Raw genomic sequence first — 27,674 nt, forward strand, 5'->3', positions numbered from 1 at the left:
GTGCTTGCTGGCTTGGTTAGAGGAGAACAGGACTGCCTGTACCACCAAGGCACTATGTTACACAACGGGTCTTCAAAAAATTCATGGAGAAAAGAAATTGAAGATAATTGAATATTTCCATGAACTTTTTGAAGTCACCTATTCTTAGAGGTCAGAAAAAGAGGGTTCAACAGACAAAAATAATCTTTAAAGTGATTCTGCTTCTATATATAGTCTTAACCTTTCTTTCGAGTTCCAGACTCAAATGTCCAACTGGACATTACCACTGGATTATTGAATTGGCATTTCAAACTCTGATTCCCTATCAACAGCTAATGTGTTCCCCAGTTTTCTGCCCTCAATAGATGGTACCCTCTTATCTTCCAGTAACACAGACCAAACCCCAGTTTTGGATGTCTTTATCCTCACCACTACATGGACAGGTTCAAACTGACAGTGATTTGATTAATAATTGTTTAAGCATTTGCACCACCAAGGGACTTAACCTAGATACACCTGAACTGTTCTTACACATTACACTGTTTCTTTGCAATGCAGCCTCTATCTAGTGGTGTTTGCATGTGTCCTCTCCCTGCCCTAAAGTAGAAGCCCTGTGTTAAACTTTACCCCACATTCTCATTACTCTCTCTCCAGTACCTGGGCAGTGTCTAGAAGTATCATTGTGACTGCCCCCCTGTAGTCCTCTGTGCCCCACTTATTACATGCTTCCTTCTGTTCTGTTCACTGATGGAACTAGGAGAAGACTTAAAAGTCCCAATTAGTTTTCACATCTTCCAGTAAATATCTTGGGAAGGCCTTAATACTTCTCTCCTATCCACTACCCTCAACACACAGTTTTACCAGTTGCCTGTATATACTTTCTACTAAAAGCTAAACAAAGAAGCCCCCACTACTCACCTGTCAATTTGCCATACTGTGATGGCTTTTGTGTTGCTGTGATGCCAACAGCTATGCCACCGATATCGCAAATATTCCAAAACCCATGGAGAACGAGCTTCAGGAGAGCTTCCAGACCAACAAAAAACAAAACTAGGAAGAAGGAATTAGCATTTGAGCAACTAGCCACTGAAAAAACCTTATAAATAGCAGCTGACCATTGTCTGATAGAGTGCCGGATGTTGAACTCCTCTGGTTGGAAGACAATCAAAACAGTATTCATAGTAGAGTTGGTCTTAAAGGAGTAGAGCTTTGGGGGTCTTATCTGCTAATGGGGCACTACTCAAAATTGGAACAGATCTAAGTATGAATCTCAGAAAATTAGAAATAAAATAAGCATTTGGCTAATTTGAGTCAGACAATCGTCATCTACTATGCCAGAAATGTCACACCCAAGAGTGCCAGACTGTGACATGCCACATTCATTTCATAAAAAAACATTTCAAACTCTTTTTAAAAAATACAATGCTGCGAAGAAAGCTGATGGTGCCCGCCTATCAAAAGATATAGCGTCTGGGGTCTTAAAGGCTTGAAGGTAAACAAGCGGCCATCTAGCTCAGAAGCAACAAAGCCCACATGGAAGAAGCACACCAGCCTGTGCGATCACAAGGTGTTGAAGAGATCAGGTATCAGGCATCATTAGAACAAAAAATCTTACCATAGTCAATGATGGGGGGAGTGCGGAGTGGAGACCCAAAGCCCATTTGTAGGCCACTGAATACCCCTTTACGGGAGACGAGCCAGTCAGGGTGCGAGATAACAATGACGAAACACAACTTTCCTCTACTTCCTAAATGCTTCCTCCTTCCCCACTATCATGATCCCAGGTCTGCCTTACATTTCTGGCTAGACCAGAGGATGTACACTGGTACAGATGGGAACTGGAAACACAGGGAATCCAGGGCAGATGATCCCTTCAGGACCAGTGGTGTGAGTGGCGATACTGGGAGGGTGGGTTGGCATGGGGGGGGCTGATTACAAGGATATTCATGTGACCTCCTCCCTGGGGGATGGATAACGGAAGAGTGGGTGAAGGGAGACGTTGGACTGGGCAAGATATGAAAAAATAATTTATAAATTATCAAGGGTTCATGAGGGAAGGGGGAGCAGGGAGGGAGGGGGAAAATGAGCTGATGGCAGGGGCTTGGGTGGATAACAAATATTTTGAGAATGATGAGGGCGATGAATGTACAAATGCGCTTTACACAACTGATGTATGTATGGATTGTGATGAGTTGTATGAGCCCCTAATAAAACTATTTAAAAAAACACGTTAAAAAATACAATGCTGTCAGGATAGGAAAAGTCCAGTTAATAGAATTACTCAAATTTACAGACCAACTATGAATGCTAGTGATGAAGAAATTGAAGAATTCTACCAATTTTAAAGTCTGAAATTGATCAAACATGCAATCAAAATGCATTGATAGGGGCCGCGGGGCACTGGAGCACGCAGGCTGTGCGGGGTGACAGAGCGCAGCCGCAGGGGCCTGCAAAGGCAAGTCAGCTTTCAAGTAGTTCAACAACAGGTCCTGAAGGCCCACAGGGAGTACTGACAGAAACATGGTGTCGCCCCACTGAAGCTCTGCAAGAAGCTCAACCAGGAAGAGCAGCAGTATTCTGAGACCCTGGCCAGCACGAGGATCCTCAAGCACAGCCCAAAATCCAGTCGGGGCCAATGCGGGGAAAATCTGGCCTGGGCATCCTACGACCAGCCAGGAAAGGAGGTGGCCGACAGGTGGTATAGTGAAATCAAGAACTACAACTTCCAGCAACCGGGCTTTACCTCGGGGACGGGACACTTCACAGCCATGGTGTGGAAGAACACCAAGAAGATGGGAGTGGGAAAGGCTTCTGCGAGTGATGGGTCCTCGTTCGTGGTGGCCAGATACTTCCCTGCAGGGAATGTGGTCAACCAGGTTTCGAGGAACATGTCCTGCCTCTGAAGAAGTAACCTGTCCGATTGCATGAGAAGGTGGCAACCCGAAGAACATGGATGTGAAGTGCCTGGAACAAGGAAAGCTCAGCTGTGTCCCTGTGGATGGGTGTGCTTGGGCGTCCTGCACGCGGCGCCTCTTGCACATCACATGCACTTAGGTAGACAGTTCTGCATGAACTCATTCTTTATGAAAGGGATGAGCACACGAAGCATTGTTCACAATGATTAAAGTGATTGGGATTGCAAAAAAAAAATGCACTGGTATTTGGAATGTGAAAATTGAAAACAAAGTGGAAGCATAAGTAGTTGGAAAATATAGCCTTGTGATAGAAACAAGGCTGGAGAATACATGTTAGAATTTTGCAGAAGCAATGACTTTTTTGAACAGCGTAAATGGCAATTATACAAATAGACCATGCCAAATGGAATGTATAGGACTCAAATTGACTACATCGTGGGAAGAGTCTAGGGGTTGACCATGAATTGATTGTCTGTGGGTTCAGGTGGAAGCTAAAGAAAAAGTCCACAACCCCAAATGTGACATGAATAATCCCACATGAATTTAGAAACACCCCAAGAAGATTAGATGCATTGAACATTAATGAACAAAGTTTTGAGGTGACATCAAGAACATCTTATATGTAGGGAAAAAAGCCATTAAAGAGAAAAGATTGGAATGCATGTCAGAAGATTTTGAAACTTGCTCTCAAACGAAGAACAAAATTATGGGTGGAAAAAGCTGAATAGAAATTTTCAAAGGGCAGCTTGAGAAAGTCTATCATAATGAAATTGTTAGAAATCCATAAAAACATTGAAGAATAGTATAGGCAAAATAATGAACAATGTAAGAAGTGTCAAAAGAAAATGGAAGGAATATAGTCACTGTAACAAAAAGAATTGCTCATCATTCAGCCATTTCATGAGTAGCATCCTATGGTTAAGAGTCAATAGTATTGAAGTAAGTCTGGCCAGCCATAATGGCATTGGTGACAAACCAGACTCCATGAATTGATGGAATGCCAATTGAAATGTTTCAACTAGTGGATGAAGTGATGCACTCACTAGCGTTTGCCAAGACATTTGGAAGAGAGCGAACTAGAAGAGATCCTTATTTGTGCCCATCCCTGTGTTGTCTTAAGTAGCATGCTATATGTAGGTTTAAATGTCCATTGCAATGGTTACACAGAACTTGCAGACAAAATTCATGATTAAAGGGTTTATTAAGGAAGCTAACAGGTTGTAATGCCAGGGAGAAATGCTCAGGATAAAATTGTTCATCAGGACATGTTACAGTTTTTTCAAGGTTGCTAATAAATGGCCCAAGGGCATAATCCTCCTCTGAAAGCTTCAACCTAAAAACATTCAGCTCAAGCTCCGTGGTTCAGCAAGCCCAGCTCCCCCAATTAAGTACCCAACAGCATCCCACTTCACAAGCCATCCTCCTGCCCCAAACCCCCAGGTTCACTTGCTTTGTGGACTGGGAAGTCCACTGTTGCATGTGCAGGTTCCTGGTTCTGCTTCTCTGATGTCACAGCTGTCTCCCGGGACCAGGAAGTTCACTGTGCAGGGATCTTTGGTCCCGACAATACACTGTCCTCCTGGCTATTACTGGTAATGAGATCCTCCTCCTCAAAGCAGGATGAAGCTTGCTCACAATTACAGGAGAATTCTATCAGAATCTTACCCAACATTTTAGTACACCCACATAGGAAAAAGTCATTTGGTGGGAGATAGATACTTTAGCTACATGAGTCACATTAAGTAATTCACTGCCCATGATACAAAATAAAGGTGGCCCAGCAGAAAATGTAAATTATCAAACTATATACACAAGTATATACATTAAACAATATTAATATGTACACAAGTAAAATTTGCTGAAGACGATTAAAAACTTGCTGCAGACTGCACATCAGCAAGCAGCCAAATGCTGAAGAGGACATGGAACAGGCTATCACAAGGCATCAAATGTATCGTCTGAAAGCAGAGACTACCCGAAAGATGCTGCCCTTCTTGAGCTTTATTGCCCATGCAAAAGGATTTGCCTCTGTCATAACGAGTTTATGCACAGCAATGAGAATGGGAATTTCAGAATATGTCATTGTGCTCATGTGGAACCTGCACATGGGCAAGGGGCAGTTGTCCGAATAACACAGGGTATGCAGCATAGTTTAAAATCTGTAAAAATGTGGCACGGTTACATATTTTCACTATAATTGGTCATGCATCACAAGACCTCTTTGAAGTGTTGAAAAACAAGGATGTTACTTTGAGAACTAAACTGTGCTTTACCCAAGCCGTGGTATTTCCCATCACCTCATATGATGTGAAAGTTGGTCACTGAATAAGGAAGACTGAAGAAGCATCAATGCGTTTGGATTGTGCTGGCAAAGAATATTGAAAGCACCACGGACTGCCAAAAAGACAAGTATGTCTTGGAAGAAGTACAGCCAGAATGTTCCTCAGAGGTAAAGAGGGCAAAACTTCGTCTCACATACTTTGGACATGTTAACAGGAGTGACAAGTCCCTGAAAAAGGACATCATGCTTGGGAAAGTAGAGGGGCAGCAAGATGGATTGACACAGTGGCTACAACAATGGGCTCAGGCCTAGAAACAATTGTGAGGATGGTTCAGGACAGAGAACTATTCTATTTTGGGTCACTATGAATCAACTGACTTGATGGCACCTAACAATATATCACACTCGCTAAGTTAAGCTCATCGTTTAAGGAGTTGGACTGTATGGAGAACACAGCATCTGGGCTCGAGGAAGACTTAACCTGTGGTAGGCACACTACCTGGCTTGCTGGAAACGGCGGACTTGAAGCACTTGCTGATGAAGATCAGACTTCATTCAGCCTTCTGTGTGGACTGCAACTCAACATAAAGAAAACCAAAACCCTTACAACTGGACCAACAGACATCATGAATGGAGGACAGTTTGAAGTTCTCAAGTGCAATGACACTGAATTATTTAATGTAACCCTTCTAGCCAAACTCTAACCCCCACCAGTCTTTTCCTAGCCAACTTAGGTGGGCTAGGATTCTCCCATGATTTGGTCAGCTCCATGGGAGATGGGATCTTCTGTGACACAGTCCAGCAGTTGTGAGAATAGTCCTCCTCCATCAAGCTTAGCAGCCAGATCATGCCTCCTTTAGAGTGTGGCTTTAGAATTTCTCTCCTGCACCTCTTCTCCTTACTGCTTGCCTGGATTGGATGTCTGACTTGGGTTGGCAGCTCATATGGCACCCTGCCATGTTCCTGTGGACCTTGCATCCACTCAACTCTGCACCAATTCTGACCTGTGATTTCCTACCTTCGCACTTCGCTTTCCCTGTTCATGCACCGGCAGCAACGTTCGGCAGAAGAGGGCTCCAGCTAGCATCAGACCATGGACTTGAGTGGAGCTGGAACAGGCCACTTTTTTATATAGAAAACTCTTTCTTGGCATCAAGTCTTTTCGTGTACACACGAGTGTCACTGGTTTTGTTTCTCTAGAAAACTCAGCCTACCGCAGGTGAAATCATGAAGCAAGTACCTGCGGCTGGGACGCAGCACAGTGGACAGTTGGTCCCATCAAGGCAGGTCCAGACCCAGGGGGAAGTCTGTGCAGCTGCAGGGCCGGACCCAGCAGAGCATCATCCAGCGGCTTTAGACAGCAGTTGGACCATCGTGGGCAGACTCGACACAGCAGCAGACTTGTGTCACAGGGCAAGTGGCGCAGACTGCTAAAGGGTAGACAATCGTCTATCAGCCAGTTAACCCAGAGGGCACCCTTCTCCAGCAAGTAAGTTACAGTCCGTTTCAGGCATGGTCACTATCCCAGCAACTAGTTCAGTCAGGAGCCGGCACCAACAGCAATAGCAGTAGGCAGGGAACTGTAACTGACACTGCTAGTGGCAGACAAAGTGGTCCCTTCAGGACGGTGGTCATAATGGTGCTTGGGGCTAGCTCTGTGCCTGCCATCCATCCAACGAATCCCTCCACCTGGGGAAGAGATGCTGAGACCCTCTCCATGTGAATGTTCAGCAGTACCACGGTGCTCTTAAGGGAACATTCCAAAGTAAAGAAGAAAAAAAAACAACTGCATGAGCCTCAGCACCACCATGCCACGGCACAGAAGCAAAGTGAAGGTGGATGTTGCTTTTCCTCCACAGGAGAAAGATAATCCTCACTCAGGCTCCTAACCAAGCAGAAGACACAAATCATCCAGTCATGTGATGGAGCTGGGCAGTCACATTCCTTGCCACCATTCCAGGAAATTGGTCAAGTTTTCTGACGGGACACCATGATTATAATCTGTCCCTTTCTACAATGCAGAGACTACTTAGTTTTTAATAAGTGGTTCAGTATTATAATTGCAGCAATATATGGCAAATTGAAATTGAAAGCCTTTCTCATACCCTTTCAGTCAGGACCTATTTCACTGTTGATGACAATGACCTATTACGGATTAGGAGTCAAGGCAACTCAGCGGAACAGGACCACAGTCACCCCTCTCGGCAGGGGAGAGCAACCTCTTCAAACTACACTGCAACCAGGGAGGCCGCCACCACTTCTCCCCATTTGTTAAACCATCTTCACCTCCCTTGGTGGGGATTTCAGATTTAGTGTCCAGCGCTTAAACCAAGAACTGTTCTAAATGTGCTTTCTTTCTGTCGGTAAGGTTGTACATACACTATCATTCTCATATTGTCCTGGCATTTTGGTTTCGGGAGGTGCGTGAGCTTATTTGACCTGAAATGCTTCCGTTGTTACTTTGTCATTGCTTTTCAGAGAACTTTTCACCCACTGACTGGGGTCATGCTAGTACACCACAGTAGCCCAAAGTCGGGAGGCTGAAGTTTGGGTTTTATTTGTTACTGGAATTTTTTCACTCCTTTGTCCTCTTGACTGTAGTGAAGACTTGAACAGAGTGGATGGAGGAATGAGTAATTGGTTCATGCATAGTATTTCACATCACTGCTCTTTTGCCAGGTAATTGTGTATATTTTAACTTGCACTAGCACAATGAACACTGGGCCAACAAAGTATTTTTTGGCTGTTTGATGCTTGATAATGTCTTGATTTTATTTTGGGCCTTTACTCAAAAGAAGGCTTTCCCTCCAGCAGTTAGAGGAGTACAGATCAATCACTGATATTTTTTAGAATAAGTTTATAAAACTACTAAAAAAGAAATCCAATGACATATTGCACTGGATAAATTCACTGCAAAAAGACTTCTTTAAAAAGTAGCCAGTCCCTCACAGAAGGGTCACACGGAAGGGAAGATGCATCCAGGGTGCAATCGAGCGATGATGAAACACATAACCATCCTCTAGTTCTTTAAAATCTCCTCCTTCCACTATTATGGCCTGAGTTGTACCTCACTGATCTTGCCAGGCCTGCACATGTACATTGGTACTAGTAAGATCTTTGGCTGCACGAATTAACAGTAATGATTCCCTGAGGGTACAGGAAGAGAGGGGAGAACTAGCAGCAACATGACTGTGTAACCCACTCGAGAGGAACAAACATCACAATTTTAGGTGAATGAATTAATTCATTGGATGGTGTAAGTTATAGCCAAACCGCCCCCAAAACCCCAATAATAATAATCTATAATCTATTAAAGGCTCAGGGGTGTAGTAGGGTGGGAGAGGGAGTGGATAAAGGAGAGCTGATATCAAGGAGTTCCAAGAAAAAAGAAAATGGATTGTAAATGTACAACTCTGCCCGATCTAATGGGACTATGGATTGTAATAAATCCTGTAAGAGCTCCCAATAAAATGTTAAAAAATAAAAAGATTTTTAAAGATTAAAAAAGTAAAGACGTCATTTTAATGAGGACAGTACACCAGACTCAAGCCATGTCTTTGCATCACTTCACAGACATGTGAAAGTCCATATACATGCGCGTTGTTTAGTAGGAGACCAAAGAATGGATCCATTCAAATTGTAGTGTTGGCTCCGAATGTTGACTATAGCAAGGCCTCCTAGATAACAAACAATCAAACCTGCCTTGGAGAAAGCACATCCCAATGGTGCACAGAAGCAAGGAAGCAAGCATCAGCTCACGTGGACTGTCATCAGGAGGGACCAAGCCTGAAGGTGCAGTGAGTTGGAATAACTCAACAGCATGCCACAACACGTAGATCCGACTGAAAACATAAATGAAGGGCCCTCCCCCATTAAAAAAATTAACTGTAGCCAACAAAACACGTGCACATTACCATGGAAACAGAAGAAATTCTTTAATAATTCAGTAATATAAGCTTCACAAAAAAAGCACTTTTCATTTCTGCCACATTAAGAAATGCTGAAAATGACCCAAATCAGTGGACAGAACACAGATACTACATGAGTCCAATCTGCAACCTGTTCCTTGTCTTCAAACATCTCTTTTGTCCAAATTATATCCATTCTTCATTTACCAAACAAGTTAGACCCTAAGATCAGGTTGTGAGGTAAAACTGCCATTACCTGTGTGGCGCCCTCTGTCCCTCGCACTGTGAATCACTGGTCCATCTCAGGATGTACACGGCATGCAGACTCCCTTTCCCACTGCCACAGAGCCTGCTGTAGTAATGGTGGTCAGGTCTTTACCCCTTGCTGCTGTCTCCTAGTATCTCTTTGGCCGCAGGGCATCACAACGGTGCCCCCTTTTCTCCCCTCATCAACTCCCTGACACCTTGGATCTCTCTCTGCCCAGTACCACCCCTGACCCTCTGCCTGCCTGGACCTCATGCCATCCCTTGTCCTCAGTGGCAGCATTGCCATGTTGTTGAGAGATGAGATGACCTGCGAGGCTGGTCAGAGTTCCCAGGGTCTCCAGTACCGTCTCGGTGGCCCATGTAGGCATGCTACCCAGGCCTGCTCACAACCCTGGGCGGAGACTAAACCTGAGGCACCACCTCAGAAGTTTTTTCAAAATTAACGCAAACGCAAAATGTTGGATCACAAAATTATCAATAAATGAAGAGTTGGTATAATAAGGTGTTTAAAATTTCTGGGGCCATCGTCTAAGAATCACTGAGCAAAGACAGCCCACAGCTGTTCCTTTCCACCATTTAATGTAGGAGTACAAACGATGCCAGGCTTGTCTTTCCGCTATAGACAAATGGGGGAGGGTCCTGCCAAAAGAAATGAACTGTTGGTGCAATTTTACTTTGTTTATACTGGAAAATAACCTGAACCTATGCATTCTCTTTCTTCTTTATTGGAATCAGTAAACAGCACCTTGTTGTATGCAAACGGCGGTCTTAGTAAAAGGTGTTTGTTTTTTGGTGTTTTTTTTGGGGGGGGGATTTTCCTTTAAAAGGCTAGCTTTCATATTATCCTTGAACAAACTAAGTATGCCCATCACGGAAGTAATTTTTCATTTCAGTTATTACTTGACTAAACAAACCCTTTTCATCTATTCTGTACACTAAATCTCAGTCCTAGCTCCTTCTTTATCTCATCCACACACCGACTTAAAACTGGACATGCAGTTCAGGCTTGGGAAGCTGCTCTACTTTGTATTTCACAGAAGGAGAATGGAATTAACCCAAATTTCACTATTCATGAAATGAGGTTTACTAATGAGGTTTATTTAATGACATACACTTCTGTTAGTCTGCTATTGATATTCCAGGGGTCCTCAAACTTTTTAAACAGGGGACCAGTTCACTGTCCCTCAGACCTGTTGGAGGGCCAGACTATAGTTTAAAAAAAACTATGAACAAATTCCTATGCACACTGCACATCTTATTTTGAAGTAAAAAACCAAACGGGGCAAAAACACCCGGCGGGCCGGATAAATGTCTTTGGTAGGCCGCATGTGGCCTGCGGGCCGTAGTTTGAGGATGCCTGGATACCCTAAGCAATGATTATAGATGTCCTTTAGCCGTTTGCTTAAGGGTTAACAAGGAGCTAGCAACACCAGTTTTTGCATCATTCTCGGTGCCCCACCTTCAGAGACTTATTTTTTAACCAAGGAACTCAAAGCACCTCATGGGTAACATCTCATTCTAACTGTAATCAACTTGATTACAGAACTGATGACATTACCAAATGGACTGAAGATGGGCACTCAAGAAGATGTCTACGCTCAGAATGGTTAATGACTTGTAAGAACTTATCATTTAATCCTATTGGAAACACCCCCTTAAAATATGAAAAGTAAAAGTAAATCATTTTAGAGGGATTCCCTAATACACAGGTGTTAAAACACAGGTGTAGGCTTAGTTAAGTTTTATTTTAAAAAACTGTTTAGCACTTAGTATCTGTAAAAAATTAGTTATTTAACAAACAAGTTAAAGTATGTTAATAGAGTTTACATTTGAAAATGTGAGTCAATCAAAAATGGTGTCAGGAGACAAGACTGACTGACTTGCCTGATTGCATGTGGTCTTTCTATCGGAGCACCTCAGCTCTCACGGCCTCCCGCCCCCGAGGAGAGGATCCAGCCATAGTAGATTTAGAACCTTTCCAATAGAGTGAATAGATCTACATTTGGGTTAGTCTCTAAAAAGAGCAGTTAGAAGAAAAGAAATGACACATGCATGCTCAAACAGCCACACAATCATTGCAACTGTCCTATTTGATAATGGCTGCATTTCCTTTCAAAAAGGCATTTAATATACAGTTTTGCTACCAAAAATTCAAGTAAAATGGCCAAGCCAGGGTCTTTCAGTCTAAGGGAAAAAGAAGCAACTCTGATTTTAAAATGTCCTCCACAATGAAATCAACATTAGCTCTGAATCCACAACTCCACGACTGAAGCCCAAGCCACGACTTGGGAAGGCAGCCCTAGCTAGCTGAGAGAAAGCCTGTGAGGACCCACACAGTGATTCCTACATGGCAGCTGACTGGAGACTGCTGGTCGTCCAGATCTCTTTCAGGTGAGAACCGTAAGCTTGAGTTGCTGCTCGAATAAGATGCCATTTTATCAGTAAACTTAAGGTAAATTATTTTTACTTTTCCACTGAAAGATGAATTGAAAAGGACAAAATTTTTATGTACCAGGTTATTTCCACCAATATAGAGTTTTGAAAATTAACTGTTATATAGATTCGCTTAAAATGTTTGATTATAACAAGCTTTGGGAAAAATAATTTTTAAAGGGTCAGTTTTTCATCTACATATAGCCAATAAATTTAATTTACATTGATATCTTAATTTTAATTAAACTGTTTTCATATCTATCTATATTTTAGTTGGTATGTAGCTATCATATATTGTTTGTATAGTGAGGTGGTGTGATGATAAATTGTCTCCACACTTAATTAAAGTTTTCCTGGAAAACGTGAAGAGAGTCCTGACAAACAGCCTATCTACAGAGACATCTGCCTTTCCTGCATACATTATAGGGGCAACATAACACCATGCAGCAAACCTCTTTCTGAAGGTCCTGAGAAAGAACTCTTACCATTGCTTAATGCTGATATTGATGTGAAAATTCTTACATTAGGTTCAGTTTTTCCTTTCAAATAACATTGATTTTTCTAGTGATCTTTTAACTTTTAAAAAGTATCTTGGCTCTTTAACCCTCATATAACTAGCACATGTACAAAGCTAACCAAAACATAATAATAATAATCAGGTGAATTTATCATTGCCTATAGTCTCCAAAAGGTTAAAGTACATGAATTTTCTATGCTCTATTATAAAAGGCTCCCTATTCCACTTTTTTCTTAAAAGAAACTTTTTCTTTGGTTTCTTGTAATTTTTCAGTGAGTCTCCCCTTTGTTTCTTCCATTTTCTCTGTGAGCAGCTCCTTAGTCTCTTCCATCCTGTCCTGTAGATATTCCTTAACTGGAGGAGGGGTTGACATGTAGCCACGGCTTCGCAAATACTTCACAGTAAATGACGTGCCTCCCAGGGTCACAGTGTATCGGGCAGGTGTTGCGATCTTAAGGAAAAAGCAAACATAAGGTAGATCAACACCTGATTATGACTATCATCTCTTTAAAAAAAAAGGTTGAAATGAAAATTCTGGCAATAAGCAATCCCAAACTGCACAAGTTCACTATAATTACACCCTACATAATTTTCCATAACAAGGAATTAGTCTTCTATAATCTCACTTTTTTATGTTTGCCATGTAGACAATCAACCCAAAATTACAGACATTAGTAATCAGTCAATAGAACTGAAGTTTTTAATTAAATACTATTAACAGTAGCAAAGGTATAAGGTTTCTATCTTTTATTTCCTTAACATTGCCAACATTCATTTTTTGAAAGTAAGTATCTACAGCTAAGAAGAAACCACGGTAGTGTAGTGAGCTGCTTGCAGGATCAACAGTTAAAACCACCAGCCGCTCCTGTAAGGAGTTTCGGTGTCAGAAACCCACAGGTGCAGCTCTACCTGTCCTCCTGGAGGTTTGCATGAGTTGGAGTCGGCTTGCTGCCAGTGAGTTTGCTGAGTGCTGTACCAGAATCAAAATGCTTCAAGTGGTGCAAGGCATGTCATGAGACACAGGTCACCTGCTGAGGTTCATCTCATCCCTCTCGTTTACGAGGCCTTATGCGCTCTATTCAGTACAACCAGCCCTGGGCCCAGAATCATCATCGAGAACATCCATGACACCCAAAAGTGCTGCAATGGTGAGCACATTGCAGACATGCACATGAGTAACTCTAATTAAAGACTTAAGGACCAATAACTAAAAAGGAAATGCAGTGATCAAAGAGAATCATAAAAGCAAAGAGGTATATGGTTTCAAAAATCACAGTAGTATTTCTAAGTCACTGCACGCCAAAAGTCTCTGAAAGCTGTCTGTGTGCTATTCCCAATGTCTCTCCACATTCGTTTTCTGGAACTTCCCCTATTAAACAAGCTTTCTCCAGCACCCATTCTCCTCCATCAAAACTGCTTTCACAGACACAATGATCCCTATGAAATGAAATCTCATGGGCAATTGGTTATCAGCCCGAGCAATTAGAACCCCTGGATACAGTGAAATTCTCCTCTTCACGGAAGATTGCCCTTACAAGGTTTCTGAGATTCCATACCTTCCCAGTTTGCCTCCACCTCACTGGCTACTTCTGCTTAGCTCTCATTGCCAAGGCCTCAACGCTTCCTTCCAATCCCTACACTTGAGGCGAGCCAGCGCTCAGTCCTGGGACTTCTTTGCCTCCCTCACACTTGTTAGTGATCCCAACCAGCAGCTTCAAGTGTTAACTAGACCTGTATGATTTCCAGAGCGAACCATTTCTCTGGATTCCAATATATACAACCACGTTCTTATTTCCACAAGTGTGCCCACCAGCACCTCACACTTGGCAAGTTCGAAATGGGCCTTCCCGGTCTGCGCCGCTCCTCTTCAAGTGTTCCCCCAGCGCAGTACAAGGCAATCTAGTCTGACAGCAGCTCAGGTCAAAAGACTCGTAGGAAATCGTTCAACCGCTCCATTTCTCTTACATAGCTTATCTCCAATCCATTAGAAAAATCCCATCAGTTTTACCTTCACTTAACATCTACAATCTAACTATTTTTACCCACCTCTCTACTCTGGGCTCAGCCACCAGGATCCATCCAGACTACTGCAATAACTGGAGCTCAGGTCTCTCCGCTCCTACTTTTGTTCTGCTAGAGCCTGTTTTCAACCCAGTGCTCAAAATGATTTTGATAAAATACAACGCAGATCTGCAAAATTGTACAAAGGGGTTCCACTTTGGACTCAGCAAAAAAGCCAAAATCGACTGGACAGCTGTCCACAGCACGACCTGGTGGAGTACCTCATCTCCGCTGCCCTGCGTCCTCATTCACTCTCCACACCTGCTTCCTTACTGTTGCCTCAAATGCTCGCGGTAAGCTATTCAACTGCCTCAGACGTCACCTGGGATGTCCTCACCTTGAAATGCTCTCCCCAGACACTTGCCTGACACACGCTTGTACCTCTTTCAAGTGTTTTCTCTTCCCTCTAAAACTGCAAGTTTCCCCTGAAAAGAAAACAAACCTATATCCCTGGTTTGATTGTTTTATTCTTCTTCTTAGCACTACCCCCTTTAATGCGCATTCACACACAATGAACACTGTAAGATACTGTGCATATTTAATTTTTATTCTATTTTCTGGGTATCTCTCAACTGCCTTCCCATCTGACACCTAACTCACGAAAGCATCAAAGCTCGGAGGTCAGGTATTTTGGACAGTTAATTACACCTTCCAGAACTACACCTGCTGGAGTGGTGGTTCAAGACACTTTTGGTAAAATACTGTGTGCATTTCAAGGACATTTCGAAGGAGTTGGTGAGAACGTCCCTAACTGCTGGCTCAGGACACACAGATCATTTCATCTTGCTTTACTGAGCTCTGCAGCATGGCTGGTCAAGCAAGAAATCGATGCTCTCTTGAGAGAACCTAGGGCTATCTATACTATATAGAGGTAGCTCTCTCCATAGTCCCACTTCGCAGAGGAAGAGTACGGTATAAACCCTGCCGACACTAAACCATCCACATGCAAAGTCTCACATTATAAATCCGGTTCCACTAGCATTCATTGAGCACCTATCTCCCTCGGAAGCACAGTACCCAAGGCACAGAGACACTAAGAGAAAGAACACATGATGCTTAATTCCGAGGTGCTTATAATGAAACACGGAAAACACAGTGCTGGCTTTGGCAGCACATACAGAAAACTGAGATGACTGCTCAGAGCTACCAAGGGAACCTGGCCGAAGAAGCAACTCTAATTAGGGAAGGGGTTACGTTAACATCAGAATATTTGCTTTATAGAGATTAAATTATAATCACTCTAATTCTATATTTGGTAATTTAGGGATGTAAAGTTTTAATGTTGAAAATAACAAACAGCTAAGCTTCTGCTCTCTAATCAAAAGTAAGAAGAAATTTTCTTAGTTACAGAATTCTTTTTTTAAAAAAATATTTTATTGAGGGCTCGTACAATTCTTATCACAGTCCACACATACATCCATTGAGTCAAGCACATATGTACATGTGTTGCCCTCATCAATCTCAAAACATTTGCCCTCTACTTTAGTTACAGAATTCTTTGTAGAAAAATTAAACAGGAGGGTGGGGTGGGAAGGGGGAAACAATTACAAGGATCTACATATAACTTCGTCCCGGGGGTATGAACAAAAAAGTGGGTGAAGGGAGACATCGGATAGTGTAAGATATGAAAAAATAATAATTTATAAATTATCAAGGGCTTTGTGGAAGGGGGGATTGAGGAGGGAGGGGAAAATGAGGAGCTGATGCTAAAGGCTTAAGTGGAGAGCAAATGTTTTGAGAATGATGAGGGCAATGAATGTGCTTTACATAATTGATGCATGTATGGATTGTTATGAGTTGTATAAGTCCCAAATAAAATGATTATATAAAAAAGAAAAATTAAACAGGACCCATATCTCACCTAATTAAAAACAACAACAACAACAAAAAACTCAAGATGAACCAAAGACCTAAATGTAAAACTATAGATTGTCAGAGAAAAAAAAACAAGAACAAACTTCAGGGCCCTAATACATTGTATATATTACACTATGAAACATAACAGAAAACATACAAATGGAAGACAAACTAGACGATTGGGATCTCCTTAAATTCAGAGACCTAAGTGCACCGAAAGATTTCACTGTAAAATAAAAAAGGGAACTCACAGGTAAGGAATAAAAGTTGACAATGACATATAAGAAAGGGGCTAATCTGCAAAGTTTATAGAAAACTTCTACACACCAAGAACAAAGAGCTATAAAAGGGCAGAGAACATGAATAGACACCCAAACACAGTAGACATTCAAGTGGTCATTAGCCATTCTAGAAATGCAAATCCAAGTAACAATGAGCTATCATCTCGCACAGTATTAATAGACAAGTTAACAAAAACAGAAAACAAATGTTGGGAGGGTGTGAAGAGACTGGAAACCTTATAGATATGGGAGTGTAAGTATGAGCACTTACACACATCACCGTTCACAATAGCAAAAAGATGGAATCAACTTAAATGTACATCCATGGCAGAATGGTTAAATAAACTATGATACACGTTAAGTGAATAATATGTAACATTAAAGAACACTGATGAGCCTGTGAAACACCTCATAACATGTATAAACCTGGAAGACATTATGTTGAGAAATCAGTCAATTACAGAAAGCCAAATATTATTGTATGAGATAAAAGGTTTACCCACAAAAAGAAGCATGCTTTGATGGTTACTTGGAGTGGAAAAAATGGGGGTGGTGGGGGAGGTTGTAAATCACTAAAAAGAGGGCAGACACGATTTAACTTGTGTTAAGGGGAAGGAACTATATAATAAGAGGTGTCAGTCCCCCCACCCCCCAAAATTGAAGGAAAATTAAGAAACTGGGAGGAGTACAAGCATTAAAAGCAAGAGAGTTAAATAATATTACATACACAATCCTGCACTAATCAATAGTAACATTAGTCTATGAGCAGACACATTGACAAAGCTGACCAGGTGTGGGAAAGAGAATGGACCCCACCCATGAAAATATAGAGGTTTGAAAAATAGTATTTCTATACATGCATTTCCCTGTGTTGTAAATATATTCTTGAATACAGCACAGCAAGTAGGGAGCAAAGTTATGAAAACTTCTTAACCACAATCAAACATATGGAGGAAATGATTCACTGGGTCTGGGAGCTCAGGACATCAAGGTCAATCAGCCTCACAGTCCACAAAGCCAATGTTCCACCACCTTATTGTGTGAGGGGCTGACTGGGGTCTTAAAGGCTTATGAGCAGAGGTTCCACTAGGAGGCATAGCCTGCACTTCCTGGAAGCAAGAAACTCAACTTAAAGCCAGCAGTTGTTGTTTCTTCAAGTGAGAGAGCAGCAACACCTGCTGACAGGCTCTCTTTACCACTGATGAGCGCCATGAGCTGCCACAGGGAGCCCTGGTCCTCACTGGCACAGCGGATTTTTCCGAGCCCTGAGGCAACCCAGCAGTCAAACCTACCTTGTTGAGCTCTGGGGCAGTGCAGACATCATCAGTGCCCAAGGGTAACTTTTCACACCCACACCCCGCCCTGCGCTTCCTTGTTCTTTCCTGCATTGTTCTCTGATGCCCTCCCCTCTTCTTGACCCACCTCCTTCAACAAGCACAGGTGCACACAAAATAACACCACCAAAAAGAACAGGAATCCCACCCACCCCCACCCTGCGTGTGCTGGTGTTTTATTTTTTTACCTTATTTTCTTCAGTTTTTCTACTTTTGTTCTATTATAATGCTCTTAGACTTTTGGAGTTCTCTCCCATTTCCTCTTCCAGTGCGAGCCCCCCCTCCTGAGAATACCTACTCCCATCAGGAAAAAATAAGCAGTTTTGTAAATTCTGGCACACCCACTCCATGCAAAAAAACAAACTCAAGATGGTTTAGAGTTCTGAATGTGAACCCCAGAGCGATAAGAATCACCAACGAGGACACTGGGCCAAGAGTGAGGGCCCTATCGCAGAGCACACAGAGCTGCCAAATACACAGAAAGCACACACAGCGGAAGATAAGACAGGTAAGTGGGGCCTATAAAAAAAACACTTGGGGGAAGGAGGGTAAAGAGAGGAACTGAAACCAAGGTTTCAAGTATAAAGAAAATATTGTGAAAACGATGCTGGCAACATGTACAAATGTGTTTGATACAATTAATGTACGGAATACGAACTTTTAAGAGTCACCAGTAAAATGATTTATTGCGAAAAATGCGTAACTACATCAAAAGAGTAAAATCAGAGCCCATGTTTTAGGGAAAAATGGACAGAATGGACAAGGGATTAATTACTAAAATCTATAGAATTCTACAACACCTCAATAAGAAGAAAACAAATCCAATTTAAAGGTAGGAAAGGGCATGGACAGACAACTCACAAAGAATGCCACTTGAACAAAACACTTGAGGAAATGTCCCCTTCACTAGCCATCCAGGGCATGCACTTCCTTGTGTGCGTCAGCCACTCCAGTGCCAGGCTTTGGGAACAAACTCAAGCCTATTAGCCTGCTAGAAACTGGAGAAATCCCTTGGAGCAGCGGTTCTCAACTTGTGGGCCATGACCCTTTTGGGGGTCAAATGATTCATTCGCAGGGGTTGCCCGATTCATAACAGTAGCAAAATTACAGTTATGAAGTAGCAACGAACATTATTTTATGGTTGGGGGTCACCATAACACGAGGAACTGTATGAAAGGGTCATGGCCTTAGGAAGGTTGAGAACCCCTGCCTTAGATTATGACCCTTAGTCACCTTTCAGGCTTGGAACTCAACTCACCCTCATGTTTCAATTTTCAACCTGTCTACTAGACAGGCTATTAAGATTAGCAAAAGCACAAGAGATAGGCACTCCTTAACATAATCGACCATTTAAGATAAAAAGGGCAGCATTTGCTCAAGAACAAAGTTTAGAAAGCTGAAAGGGTTTGGAAGGCAGGGGTGGGGGGGTGGGCGGGGATAGAAACAGGAAATACAGGGAGGAAATGGGATAAGTAATCTTCTGAAAATTGCATATAACAAAATGTGAATAATCAATGAATGGAAAACTGACCTGCTTTGTAAACCTTCATCCAATTCACAATAGTTTTTCTGTTTTTTTTAAAGTTACAGGATTATGACATAAAATCTTTCTTTTGATTATGACTATAAAACAGTAATTCTAGATATTTTTATACAAAATAAAAATGGCATTTAGTTTCCAATCATTTCCTACCTATTATTTAAGTTGGGTAGAAGGTTCAGAGAACCTCGTGAAAATGTCAACTGCGTAGATAGATTTGAGATCCTTTATGTTGAATGAAGTTAGTCAAAGTCAAAAGGGCAAATATTCCATGAGACCACTATTAAAAAAAAAAGTCAGGAAAAGATTTTTTATATCAAAAGAAAGACTGATGGTTAAAAGGGGCAGGAGGGGACAGGAGGGGAGGGAAAGTAATAGGCTAGCGCATAGATTCCTAAACTTACTTGGCCTATTTCCCCCTTTTCAAAAAAAAAAAAAAAAAATCAGCCCCCGCCCCCACCACCTCTGGCAATGAAAACCTTGTACACTGTAGCCCAGGGTACAGTGCAGCTATCAGCCCTTGCAGATCCTGGGCTGTTTCTGCACCGCCAAGGAGGCACTATGTCTCCTTAGGGAAAGCAGAGAGGCGTTAACCTGGGTGAAGGAGAAGAGAATATATAACGAGGAGATGAGAGGTAGGGAAGAGGGGGCAAGCAGGGTGAGGGGAACAGGGCAAGTCATTGGGAGGTTTGATAAGTTGCTGAGTGTAAAAAAACCCCGATAACCTGATATGTAAACCTCTACCTAATTCACAATAAAAAGTTTTGGGTTTTTTTGGGGAAAAAACACTAATTGATCTAATATATATATATATATATATATATATATATATAAATTACTTTTAATTTTTAAAAAATGTCAACTATGGCAGGAGGAGCAAGCTGTTGTTCGCACAGTAGTTGAAAGTTTTCTCCTCTGAAGACAGCAGAAAACAAGCAAAACGATAAAAATCAACAATCTTGGAACTCTGGATAGAAGTTGAAGGATTGATGGATCAAAGAGAAAAATGAAAAATAAAGAAACAAAACAAAAACCCTGCTAGCATGCATATGGTGGGAGAATGGTTCCCAATCCCTTCCCTAACTCAGTGTGAACATCTTGAGGTGGCTGTAATTGGCACCTCTTGCACGGAGACCAAGGTTAAAATAGCACAAAAACGTTTAGCAGGATTGGCTTTTCTGAGCAGTGGGACCCAAGCCAAAAGTGAGTAACAGTAACAGATTGGAATAATTCACTGGAGGGGCCCAAGCAGATATTCACTGGGGGTTGGAAAAATCATAGAATTTTAATATAGGTGACCAAGCTTATTGAGTTTGAGGAGCAAAATTAAAAAGATGGAAGAAAATGGAACAAAACCTAAAGGACCTACAGAAAACACAAAATGAGAGTTTAAGAAAAACAATAGGGAAAAAAAGGTATAGAAATAAAATCAGACTTTCAGTCAGATTCTATTATAAGAGACAAAGGACACTATATAATGATAAAAGAATCAATTCATGAGAAAAATATAATAATTACAATAATTACAATATATGAGCTTAGTCTCAAGAGTCTCAATGTACATAAAGTAAATACTGACAGAAGTGAAGAGAGAAACAAACAGGTCTACAATAAAGGTTGAAGACTTTAATATAACATTTTCAATAATGAAAAGAAAAACTAGAAAAATCAATAAAAATAAACAATTTACATATTACTATTAGCCAACTGTCCCAGACTTTCAGATAGTTCTATCTCCAGGATACACCATATCTTAGGACAAAAAACAAGTCACAATAAATTTTCAAAATGAAAATGAAAACTGTTTCAATCACAATGGAATAAAATTAGAAACTAATAAATTAGAAGCCAAAGTGGAGACATTACAACAGATCTTAAAGGAATAAAAATGGTTCTAAAAGAATAATATGAACAACTGAACACCAACAAATTGGATAACTTACAGGAAATGGACAAATTCCTAAAAATACATAAACTGGTAGCGAGAGACAGGATGATTCTCAACGGATCCTTAGCAAGTGAAAAGAAAAATCAATAATCAAAAACCTTGCAACAGGGAAAAGTTCTTGCCCAAAAGGCTTCACTCGGACTGCTGTACTCATCACAGCGACTGCTTCTACTGTAAGCTGGCGGGCCCTTGTAGAAGTGGAGCACTATGTGAACTGACCATTTCTCACAGGAATCTCTGTAGGGCCTCCATCCAGAAGGTTTGTGAGAGGGACAGAACAGGGACTTCCGCCTGCTAAGAGAATATACAATAGACCCTGAGACAACAAGTCTGGTAAACATCTCTACCTCTCAGATTCACCTGAGTGGACATCCTGACATGGAGTTATATATAGTTTGAGACAGATTTGAGAAATTATAGTTATAATTTGAGTTTGAGATAGATTTGACAAATCCTGACACAGAATTACAGCCTGAGATACAACTGAAATATACTGAGACAAAGCTGTAGCCTGAGGTAAATTAGTAGAAAATATGAAGGAGACCCAAGGATGAACTTGGCAACTAATCAGAAAACTGCTGGACTATCTGCTCAACTGTGACTCTGACACTACTCTTTTGTGCCTTCTGAAACAAGGATGTTTCCCTAGATCGGAGTCCTTCTCACTTTGAGAGGGGACCCGCTTCATTCCTATTTGAAGTGTTTCTACTCCACGCTTAGACAGCAAATATTATACTGCCTGCGAATGAGGGTGAGGGACCTGGCATGATCATTTTGAACAACAATGAGAAAGTAATTACCAAAAGCCAATAGACATTTTATTGAAAAACAAAATAAGAAAAGGCTCAGCAAGTCAGAAGTCAAAGAGAAATTCCTCAATAAAATAAAGGGCATTTATAAAACACAGCTACCACATTAAATGTAGATTGAGTTTTCCCTTTAAGATTAGGAAAACCCACTGTATTCAACACTGTACTAGAGCAATTGCTGCTGTTATTATTAGGTGCCTATGAGTAGGTTCTGATTCTTAGAGAGCCTATGAGAGAATGAAACAGCAGTGTTTGAGCCCATTATTGCAGCCACTGTGCCAATCCATCCCACTGCAGATGTATTGCCCCTGTACTCTACCAATAATGATGTCCCTTTTCCAGGGAATGGCTCTCCACAATCCTGAGACTAAGTCTCACCATCCCCACTTCTAATGAGCATTCTGGCTGTACCTTGTCCAAGACTGATTGTGTTTGTTCTTTTGGCAGTCCACAGTACTTTTAGTATTCTCCACCAGCACCATAATTCAAACGCATCAATTCTTCTGTTTTACTTATTCAAAATCCAACTTTCACATGCATATGAGGCCACAAAAAACTAAGGCTTGGGTCAGGCAGACCTTAGTCCTCAAAGTAACATCCTTGCTCATCAGGTCTTCTGTCATTAGTGTTCAATGTGTCGAATCAATTCTGGGTCTTCTCAGAATGTAGGAGGGAAATACTGATGATCGTATTTTGGCTCTCATGGAATTGTTTTTAATTTTCTTCAACTTCCACTTGAACTTACATATGAGCCATTGATAGTCCTTTGGACAGTCAGCTCCTCACCTTGTTTTGGCTGATGATATTGAGCTGTCCCATCATCTGTTTCCACAGATGCAGTCTATTTGAAGCCCGTGTGTATAGTCTTTTGTGTTGTTGAAAAGTATTTGTGATACAGAAGTTATTGGTCTGTGATCTGTAGTTTTGTTTCTCTAAGGTCTTATTTTCCAACTGCTCATTCCTCTGTTTCCACCTCTCATATTCCAATCACCAATAATTGGCCAAGTATCAGATTGCATGTCTGATCAATTTCACACTGAGTGGCTGGTGTGTTTGAACCACTGACTTTGTGGTTAACTGTCCAGCACTTATTGAAAAGTGCTACAAAAACAATCTATAAAGTCAATGCAATCCTCCACAAAAATCCCCACATCACTATACAGTTGGAAAAACCAATCTCAAATTTTTGGAAGGCCTCCCTTCCTCTCAATCAAACACACTGCCATTGACTTGATTTCAACCCCGTGACCTAAAGGACACCCTAGAGAATGCTTCCCATAGGGTGGTTTCCAAGGTTGTACTCTTTATGGAAGCAGACTGCCTAGTCTTTCACCGAGGAGTGGTGGGTAGGTTTAAACAAGTGACTGTTTTCTTAGCAGCAGAGCACTTAACCACTACCACGCTCCTTATATGGAAACGCAAGGAACTTCAAATAGCCAACCCATCTTGGAAAGTAAAAAGAGTTAAACTTTCTGACATCAGAAAGCCACCGTAGTCAAAAAAGCCAGTAGGTAGTATAATAAAAGTATAGGGCAATGGAATGGAACTGTAAGTTCAGAAATAAACCCATATATCAACTGATTTTTCAATCAGAGTGGTAAGTCTATCCAATGGGGAAATGAGTCTTTTTAATAAGTGGTACTTAGAAAATTGGATTTCTACAGACAAAAGAATGAAGCAAGATCCATGCTTCAAGCCATATAGACAAACAAAGCCCAAATTAAAATGAATCAAGGACCTAAAGGTGAGAACTACACTCTTATAAAGTCATAGAAGAAAACTATGGCTAAATCTGGCTTTTAAAATAATCAACTAACAGATTTGACAACAGGAGTATGAACAGTAAAATACAAAGTAGATTGTTAAAAAAAGGACTTTATCAACAGTGAGGTGTTAATCTATAGCATTTGGGAAAATTTTCAGGAAACCATATATCCGAAAAGTCTAATGTTAAAAATATTCTACTACTTAACCAGACAAGCCAATCACAAATGGGCAAGGGACATGAACAGATATTTAACAAAAGAATATAAACAAATGGACAACCAAACCAAAATCAAGTCAATTCTGAGTCATGGGGACCCTACAGGACAAAGTAGAACTGCCTCTGCGGGTTCCTGAGACTGTAACTCTTTATGAAAGTAGAAGCTCTCATCTATCTCCTAGAGTGGCTGGCAGTTTTGAACTGCTGACCTTGTGGTTAGCAGCCCAATGCATTACCCACTACACTACCAGGGCTTCAAATGGCCAACACACACTTGAAAAGATTCTCAGTGCTATTAGCCATTACATGCTGCTGTGGAGTAGCCATTAACTCAATGCCATCAAGTGGATTCCTACTCCTAGTGGCCTCACATAGGATTCTAAGGCCGCGCGTCTTTACAGAAACAGACAGCCTCATCTTTCCCAGCAGAGCAGCTGGTGGGTTTGAAACACCGACCATGCAGTTAGCACTTCCACACTTATCAGACAGTGACACTACAAATCAAAAGAAGGAAATGCCATCTCATCCCTCCCCCCATGGCCGTGATTAAACAACAAAGTGGATGTGGAGAAATCAAAACTTGCATCTACTGCTAGTGGGAATGCAAAATGGCCCACTCCTGTGGGAAACAGTTTGGTGGGACCTCCAAAAGCTGTGGGAACGGTGATCTCACCTCGAGAACTTAAAAAGCAGGATTGCCAACCGAAACCCATCACAATGTTTACTGCAACATTATTCCCAAGAGCAAAAGATGGAAACAAGTTTAATGCCCACAACAGAAGACTATAGGAAATGGAAATACACATATAAAACAGTATTATTCATCAAAATGAACCTTGAAAATATTGTGCTAAGTGAAATAAGTCACAAAAAGAGAAATACTTATGCTCTGTTAGATCAAACATGCAAACAAATAGACATAAAAACATTTTAGTAGTTACTAGATATAGGAGGGGTGAAGGGAGTTACTGTTTAATTAGTACTGAGTTTATGTCAGTGATGAAGAAATAACTTGTAAAATAACTTGTCAATTGAGAAAATGAGATTAAAAACTACCCTGGAAATAAATCCAGGTGGTACAATGTTCAAAAACTGAGTTGCTAATCAAATCTGTCCAGTGGCTGTCCAGAAGACACACACCGCTCCCTGTAACTATAAAGACCACTGTTGAGTTCATCAAGTGGATTCAAACTCATAAAGGACAAAGTAGAAGTGCCCTGAAGTTTCCTTATAGAAACAAATCACGGTCTCGGTTTGTTGGCAGCGTGAAACCACCAGCAGCTCCTCAGTGAAAGGCGGCTTCCTGCTCCCGTCGAGAGTTCCTCACAGAGGTCACTAGGAGTCAGCATGGACTGGACGGCAGCGAGTTTGGTTTGGTTTCTTCCACTTACCAGCCTTTCGATAAGCAGCCAAGCCCTTAACCATGGCACCATCAGAGCTCGGTCCTACAAAGATTACACCCCAAAATTCGATGGAGCAGCTCTACTTTGTCACAAAGGGTTGCTGTTGGGTTGAAGTAGACTGACTGATGGCCACTAACAACCCTGGAAATAAAACCTCTGCCTATTTTGAAGGAACTTTTCCTAAAACAAGATATTATGTATAATTAAAAATTTTTTACACTTTATTAGCTATCTAAGAGATCAAATGCATTGTGCTTAGTTTCAAAAAATAACTATTGAGGATTAAAATCGATTCTTATGGGGTTAAGCGTGGGAGCAATCTGTTTATAACAGTACCTACCTTAAACAGGGCATATGCTGTTAGCGCATTTCCACTCTGTGAATTTTTGAGAATGTTCACTACGCCGTCCGGTAACCCAATGAGCTCTAGAAAAGGGACGACGTTCACTCCTCTATGAAAGAAACAGACACAGCTGACACCTGCACAAGCTTTGAAGGACACAGATTTGCAAAGGATGATCTGACAACACCAAAGTCCCAATTTGCTGTCAATTTTAATAGTTTTGTTCAAAAGCTGATGCCGTATTATCAAGAATTGCAATTACACTTTGGGCAAACATATTATTTGATGTACATTTTGCCCATGAACATTATCATCAAAAAGAAATAAAATAGATGACCCTGCTGTGTTGCATTTCACTGCCTGAAGCTTCTAGTCTGCTTTCGTACATGTAGCTCCAATCGGCATTAGAAAAATAGAAACCTTATTTAACATCTCTACATAATCTGAGCAGATCGGAATCAGTTAGCTCAAAGTATCATCCCCTAGATACTACTTTGGGCCAATTCAAATTTCAAAACCTAAAATTTTTTACTTCTAAAACCACATGTTGAATTATACTATTATTGTAAAAGGAAGTGATAGTATTGTGTGATTTTGCAGATTATGAGTTTGAAAGAATTCCAATTATTCTAAAAAGATGCTTCTGTTCTATTATCAAATCTGTAAAACACAAGATAAAGCAATTATCACACATTACAACAAAAATTTGGAGGAAAAGGCAGATAGATGGGAGTCCCTAACCCAAGTTATTTAAATCTATTTACTTTTAGTTATTCTAATGCTGAACACCCTGCTAACACTGGCTCTTGTTTCCACATGCCCTCTGTGTACAGCTGGAATGCTCCTTAGAGACCAGGATGGTGAGACTTGGTCTCACATACTTTGGACAGTCCCGAGAAGGCACTGTGCTTGGTAGAGGGGTAACGGAAGAGGGAGGCTATTGAGAAGATGCATTGACACGGTGGCTGCAACGATGAGATCAAACATAAGAACGATGGAGAGGATGGCGCAGGACCAGGCAATTGTTTTGTTCTGTTGTACACAGAACAGACTCGACAGCACCTAACAGCATGTGTACTTTGGCTGAAATTTTGACACATCACCTCTAAATCAGAAAAGGTGGTATTGTGTTGGGTTGTTAACTGTAAGGTTAGCAGTTCGAAACCACCAGCTACTACAAAGGGAGAAAGAAGAGGCTTTCTACTCCTATAGAGTTAGTCTCCGAAATTGGGCAGTTCTGCCCTGCCCTACAGGGTCGCTGAGTCGAAATCAAGTCAATGGTGTTGACTGAGCGTTACCATATTCATGAAATTTAACATAAGACTGCTACGAGTTTAAATGGAATGCACAGCACATAACATTATACAGGAGTCCCATGGTGTACTGGGCTATGAGTTCAACTGGCAATCATAAAGTCTGGAGTTTGAAACCACTAGCTGCTCTCTGGGAGAAAGAGTCTTTCTACTCCCGAAAGAATTACAGTTTTGGAAACCCACAGGGGCAGTTCTACTTCGTCCTATAGTATTTTTTCTTTTTCACCTGAATCATTTTGTTTTTACTCACATTGTCAATTTCTGATTTAGTTACATATGTGCACAACGTGGAAGTTTCAATAGAGCAAAATGGTGTACACTGAAAAGCAAGCTTCCCTTTCATCTCTCACACCAGCGGGCCAGGTATCTTTCAGTGATGTGATCCTGTAAGTTTCTTTTTAAAAAAAAATCATTTTGGAACCAATTACAAGAATCTAAGTATAGCCTCCTCCCTGGGGAATGGACAGCAGAGAAGAAGGTGGAGGGAGACGTCAGACAGTG

At 41.3% G+C, this 27,674-nt stretch overlaps 1 protein-coding gene and 2 pseudogenes across 1 annotated transcript in view; 2 read left to right on the forward strand and 1 right to left on the reverse strand.

Annotated features, from left to right (window-relative positions):
• LOC101644566 overlaps window positions 1-2,890 on the forward strand; it is a 6,323-nt pseudogene extending 3,433 nt beyond the window's left edge.
• A 3,512-nt stretch (window positions 2,891-6,402) lies between these two features.
• Window positions 6,403-7,064, forward strand: LOC115872559 (annotated as a pseudogene).
• Window positions 7,065-10,637: 3,573 nt separating this feature from the next.
• The window catches only part of FAM210A (family with sequence similarity 210 member A), a 57,426-nt gene continuing 40,389 nt past the window's right edge, over window positions 10,638-27,674 (reverse strand). Inside the window, exons 3-4 of the mRNA XM_004703845.2 lie at window positions 25,858-25,969; window positions 10,638-12,751 (exon numbers count right to left, since the gene is read on the reverse strand). Of these exons, the coding sequence (XP_004703902.1) occupies window positions 12,518-12,751; window positions 25,858-25,969 (346 nt within the window). The 3' untranslated portion in view covers window positions 10,638-12,517. The remainder of the gene's footprint in view (window positions 12,752-25,857; window positions 25,970-27,674) is intronic.

The sequence above is a fragment of the Echinops telfairi genome, unplaced genomic scaffold, assembly GCF_000313985.2.
Source record: "Echinops telfairi isolate 266 unplaced genomic scaffold, ASM31398v2 ScPeMD7_4;HRSCAF=17, whole genome shotgun sequence".
NCBI classification, from domain to species: domain Eukaryota; kingdom Metazoa; phylum Chordata; class Mammalia; order Afrosoricida; family Tenrecidae; genus Echinops; species Echinops telfairi.